The following is a 5,999-nucleotide window of genomic DNA, read 5'->3' as shown; positions in this document are numbered from 1 at the left end:
CGGTGGGCGGGCGGCGGCGTAGTAGTAGTAGTAGTAGTAGTATAGTTTCAAATTTTGACACAAGACTGGCAGTTTCGAGTGAGGGGGCTAAGTCAATCACATCGACCCCATTGTTCAACTGGTACCTATTTTATCGACCCGACCTCAAATAGATGAAAGGCAAAGTCGACCTCGGCTCAGAACGTAAAAACGGACAAAATGCCGCTAAGCAGACAGGCCGACAGACAGACAGACAGATAGATAGACAGATAGATAGATAGATAGATAGATAGATAGATAGATAGATAGATGGATATTGGCATGTATGTATGTATATATGTATTTATGTTTGTATGTATGTATGTATGTATGTATGTATACACATGCCAATACAATTTACATAAAAGGAAAAGAAAATGCAATATTTTCAGAAGAGAATGAACTAAAATACAATATTCCATCCAAAAATGAAAGTATTAAAAAAAAAAAAAAATTTAATATCAACTAGATTATGGCCGGGAGATACCAGGTTGTTCAAAGTACCCGCTCTCAGCTTCCACAACGACGACTGAAAGCGGCGCCGGAACCTGGCGCGCGCGCCCCTGTGATCTTCGAACACCTCCTTGATTTTAGGCCGCCGGCTCTCGGCCTTGGTGTTCCATGCAGAACGGTTAGCATCTTTCTCAACCGCGCCCCCACACATACTTAATACGTGGGGTTATAATCGAAGGAACTAAGAGGCCAGAAATTGGGGCTGGTGAAGTCGTGGTAGAAAATCTCTCTGACAACTGCTTCTGACTCCTTCCAGGAGCCGAATCCGGCTGTCATTTATATGGCCTTCCAGCAGCAACCATTTCCAGCCATGGTTTGACTGTTGTCTCCAGCAGATTCACTTAGCCGTCTGAACTGCGGCTTAGGCCCTGTTCAAAGATAAGGGGTTGGGCAGAGACACACCCGAAAACCATCACAAGTTGGAGACCTTGGTTTTCATATGTTGTTGGCACTCCGTCGCTTACGACGTCGAGGGTTCCAGTTGATCCGATCAACGGAAGAGCCTGCTCGTGAAATTAGCGTGCAAGTGGCTGAGCACTCCACAGACACGTGTACCCTTAACGTAGTTCTCGGGGAGATTCAGCGTGACACAGAGTGTGACAAGGCTGACCCTTTGAATTACAGGCACAACAGAAACAGGAAGTAAGAGTGAGAGAAAGTTGTGGTGGAAGAGTACAGCAGGGTTCGCCACCATCCCCTGCCGGAGCTTCGTGGAGCTTTAGGTGTTTTCGCTCAATAAACACTCACAACGCCCGGTCTGGGAATTGAAACTGCGATCCTATGACCGCGAGTCCGCTGCCCTAACCACTGGGCCATTGCGCCTCCACTTGGTTTTCTTAATACGTGGGACATCACATGGATGGTAGGCAAGTCACCTCTCGTTCTGGGTGTTTTGCAACTGGTGCTGACAGAAGTTCTTTTCATCTGAGTAGAACCAGGCTCAACAGGTTGCCTCAGCTTGAACAGGAGTTTCCTTATCATCGCCAAGCAGTTCTCAGAGTTTGGTCGTCAGAGTTTGTCACTTGCGCTTCTTGTATGAGTCGTAGCGAAGGTCTTCATTCAGGGTTAGCTTCAGGGCTAACCGTCTCTCTCGCCAAAACCCAGATTCCTTTGCTCGGATCTGCCACCACCTTGTCCTGCAGTTGTTGAACGAAAACCGGAGTGCGGACGCAGTCAGAAAATTTGCTGTGTCCTTATTGTTGGCCACAGCTTCACAGTGTCCTTCGCAGCTGTCCATGTCACGTCTTACACCCCTTACAGTGTTCACAAAGCATTGAGCAGCAGTCAAAATGTCAGCATTTCGATACCCAGCGCGAATCATCATGGTGCAGGTAACTCTTTTCCAATATTCAGATGGCTTCCAGTCCTCCATGTCAGCTAAGTTTTTTTTCCAGTTACAATTTAATCTTTTTTGCTCTCCAACACCGCTGATTGTTCACCATATATATCAAGATCTTCCTGATAAAAAGGAGACATGAAAATTGCCAAATTTAGCCCGAACACCATGTATGTATGTATGTATGTATGCATGCATGTATGTATGTATGTATGTATGTATGTATGTATGTATGTATGTATGTAAATATATGTACATACACACACTCAATCGCAAATGTGTGTGTGCGTGTGTGTGTGCACGCGCGCGCTCATACAATAGAACGAATGAGTGAAGGAGATAGACAGGAAAGAGGTAGTGAATGAATGTCCTGCGTTGCTTTAAGGAAAGCGTTAAGTATTTGAATAATACAGTTTGAAAACATCTACATACAATATTTCACATTTTATCTTGACATCAACACATTACATCTACATGGAGCATCGACAGGAAACGTACGGAAAATATAAAGAGAAAAGTTATATTACAGAAAACATGTATAGAAAACATATAGAAAGCATATTGTAAGCACCTAAAGAAATCGCCTGTTGTGAATTTTTACAGAAAACAACCCAAGTAAACTTTTATATTAAACGTTTATTGTTATAAACATCTATAGTAAACTTTGAGAGAAAATATTTGAGCGTGATTTGAGGGAGGTTTGGATGCTATACTTAGCATTTCTAATGTCAACACAAAGTTTCCCTCGTTAGTTTTTTTCACTGATTATCTTTCAAGTGTACATGACTTTGTTGTTCATGTAAATCTCCTCACGGTCCCAGGGAAGGATAAAAAGTTGCAAAATGAAGAAGTTACCTTCAAATATTAGAACAATTTTCCCAGCATTGGCTTCTAATCTCAATGATATAGACAGTGGAGAAGCAGGCCATGAAGATTTACAGTCATTAAAATCGAGGAGAAAGCGTATGTGGCTTATCGGAGCCCTTAGCTTTATGGCAATGGAAGATCTTTCTGAGAAGGTGAAAGAAACGGAAAAGCGGAACCGGTTTTTGTCCACTGAAACGAGCATGTTTGAGAAATATCTGGAAGACAAGTTGCATGCAAGTGGTAGTGGTGTTAGCAATGAATCAAGTTCTGTTTTTGGTTCACAGACAGTAGCAAAATCTCAGCCACCATCACCGGCACCATTTGCCCCTGGTATTATCGGTGTAGCTAGGAAAGTAAGCAATTTGACTACAGAGCAGAAACTACTAGTTGCTCGGTATTACATCATGGCTTTGAAAGAAGAATTAAAATTGTCGAAAAAAACATCACAGCATTTTATCGCTTTGAACCTTGCTTTGCTTGAAAACTACAACGAGACTTTAGCTGAAATTCCGTTAGAGAGACGAGAACTGGAAATGGAATTCGGTATTTTGGTTAAAGAGAATGGCAAAATTCCTTTTCTGCGTAAATGGCAAAAATACGTCGCCACGAAGGATACAAAACGGGAAAGTCTAATTTGTTTAATTAAACTACGAAATATTAGTCTTGTAAATAAAATTAAAAAACAAATAATGATTAAAAAATATCGAGACGAAGTTGATCCTATTGAATTCTATAGCAAATGGACGGAAAAAAAGACACTTATTGAAGAAATTCATAGTCTTAACAAACAAAAATCCCGTCTAAGAAGAGCTCTTGTACCCATTGAAAGATACACTTACGAGAAAAAGCAAGAACTAGAAAATGACGTGAAGCAAGGTGAAGAATTTCGTCAGAGAATTCTGCGAGAAAACCACAGTTTGGTCTACCTATTAAACAAACAGCAAAATGATGAAGTAGGAGAAAAATATGAAAAGGTTAAAAACGAAAGATTGAAAGCGCTTTATGAGAACTACCGAGTACCGTCCATATTGGAATATATTATTTTAGTAAAAGACAATAAAGAGTGGCGAGAACTCATTGAGAAATGGAAACAAAAGGTGAGAGTGGCAGAAATGGTGTACAAAGGCAACGTGAAAAGGTGGAATAGCATTGTTCAGAATGATAGGAAATATAACCTTAAAATATAGCATCAATTTTCATTGAATTTTTAAATATTTTCCTTGTGTTTTAATCGTCGTCATCATCATCGCAATTGTCGTTTGTCCCCAGGCCAGCCTAAGCTTGTTAGTAAATGTTACAACCATGATAACTATGTCTAATTTTCTTTTCGATATATAGTCTAACTGAATTATCAAATGTTATGAATGCGATGCGGCTGCTATGTCTAACAATTCGAATGACCTCATTAAGACTCCCTCAGTGGCATTCCTTTATCGTTTTTTTTTTTTTTAAGTGTAGATATTTTTCGTTGTCTGGGGAAATAGTCAGTTACAGCACCAGGTTAGGGGTTCGTATACAATTAGTAGTTATTCCACTCCAAAGGTGTTTGGATGAGAATTTGTAAACAGCTGAGAGACGGGTCTGCAATAGGGGACTGTATCACGTAGACCTATCACATTGGACCCTAATAATCTTTTGAACACTACATCCCCTCAACTTACCTTGATGTTCGAAATTGGTAAGAAATCATCTGGCAATGTCAAGACTTAGACCAGAGTCCATCGATTGGGTCGGTCCTGTTTAGTCCTTTCGATTTGGGCTTTGATTTTGATTACAAGGTGAATGTGAGAATGTAACGGATGGTGGAGCTGGATGGTGATGGGGAAGCGGGGTGGGGGTATACTCTCGAATCACCAAAAACAAACAAAAAAAAAGCTTCGCAATCGCCAACTGTTAGATTTGATCTCACTATCAGTGGGTATCTGTTCAAGTTGCGTGAGATTGACTTTGAACAATTCAGTACTTACTACCCGAAATGGTAGTACTTGTTAGGGTCGCATCTACGGATTAAATAGATTTTTTACATAGGTAGATTGAGTCCCTTAGCTGCGGTGAAAGCAATCAATCTAGGAGAAGGAAAGTTCCAAAATTAATACCCTCTTGTCCTGCGCCGACACGGAAGAGTATGGCTGATGAAACAAGTATGACACATATGCATTAACAGAGGTTCATAATGTGGAGGAAACTATCCCATGTTAGTGTGCATTCTACCGCAGGAAGATATGAGATGAGATGTGATTATCAGTGACTTATTGTTGTGTTCAATCTTACATGATCTATAACACGGTAGGGGACAGCTGAGCAGTCCCCTAACGAAATTTCTCCTTCTGTAGGTTCACTTCAACCCCAACCAGATGAAACATTTCTGAAAACTTGCTTAAAAGTCTCTACCTCTGCTACTATGTCACACAGAGTATCCATGAATATTAAGTTAAAGGTGCCAGTGGATACGTGAGGGATCGTGGCCTAGTGGTTAGGGGTGTTGTACTCACGATCGCGAGATCGTGGTTTCGATTCCCGAACCGGACAGTAGTTTGTGTTCTTGAACAAAACACTTCATTTCACGTTGCCCTGCGATCACTTCGACACCTGACGTGTGACACACCTGTGCACCTGTTCAGGTAACGCCGATCTGATGGAGGGAGTGAGTGAGTGAGCTAATGTACAGCCCATACATTTGGTCACGAATTTCTTGCGCAGGTTGTTCTGCAAGAAATTGCGGAATCGTCTTTCTCCGACTACCACAGACTACCATGAAGAAGAAGAGGACTAATGTATTTAGAATACTCGGCCACAATGATTCCACAACGTGAGACAGACACTGTGCGAAAACTTCCCCTACTCTGTCCCTGTAACTCAAAGAACTGACTTTGTCCCTGTATCCTTTTGAATTTGGCCGAGTTCAACGTTAAGAGTAGAAATATCTGTGAATAACATAGAGGATGGATTGCACCAGTAATTATACTGGGTCTGATTGAATATTTCGGTAAGTTTACAAATGCCTGTGGAAAACTCAGTTGAAAGAATATGAGGTGGACTGTAAAGGACCAATCTTCGCAACAGACTGTAATGGTGAAACGGATTTGTCCAAAGATTTTTCTTCTCGTTGCCAACAAATGTACGCGCTTTTGTGGGTCTCTCACCATTATTTTAACAAGATCAGACGACGAACAAAGCAGAATCGTTACCGCGAAATACCTAGCAGTTCAAATTCTCTGAGGTTGATTTGGTTTTTCATCCTTTCGGGGTCGATGAAATAAATACT

At 41.2% G+C, this 5,999-nt stretch overlaps 2 protein-coding genes across 3 annotated transcripts in view; one reads left to right on the top strand and one right to left on the bottom strand.

The window, feature by feature from the left end:
* The window catches only part of LOC128249781 (serine-rich adhesin for platelets-like), a 34,053-nt gene that overhangs the window by 16,089 nt on the left and 11,965 nt on the right, over positions 1-5,999 (bottom strand). The gene's annotated exons all lie outside the window — the stretch shown is intronic.
* Positions 2,208-5,999, top strand: part of LOC106868094 (coiled-coil domain-containing protein 113) — an 8,149-nt gene continuing 4,357 nt past the window's right edge. For both annotated transcript variants that reach the window (XM_014913210.2, XM_052974377.1), the window contains exon 1: positions 2,208-3,831. In XM_014913210.2, the coding sequence (XP_014768696.1) occupies positions 2,710-3,831 (1,122 nt within the window). In that variant the 5' untranslated portion in view covers positions 2,208-2,709. The remainder of the gene's footprint in view (positions 3,832-5,999) is intronic.

The sequence above is a fragment of the Octopus bimaculoides genome, chromosome 18 (genome assembly GCF_001194135.2).
Source record: "Octopus bimaculoides isolate UCB-OBI-ISO-001 chromosome 18, ASM119413v2, whole genome shotgun sequence".
Classification (NCBI taxonomy): Eukaryota; Metazoa; Mollusca; class Cephalopoda; order Octopoda; family Octopodidae; genus Octopus; species Octopus bimaculoides.
The sequence above is the reverse complement of the archived record's forward strand: the minus strand, read 5'-3'. Positions and strand labels throughout refer to the sequence as shown.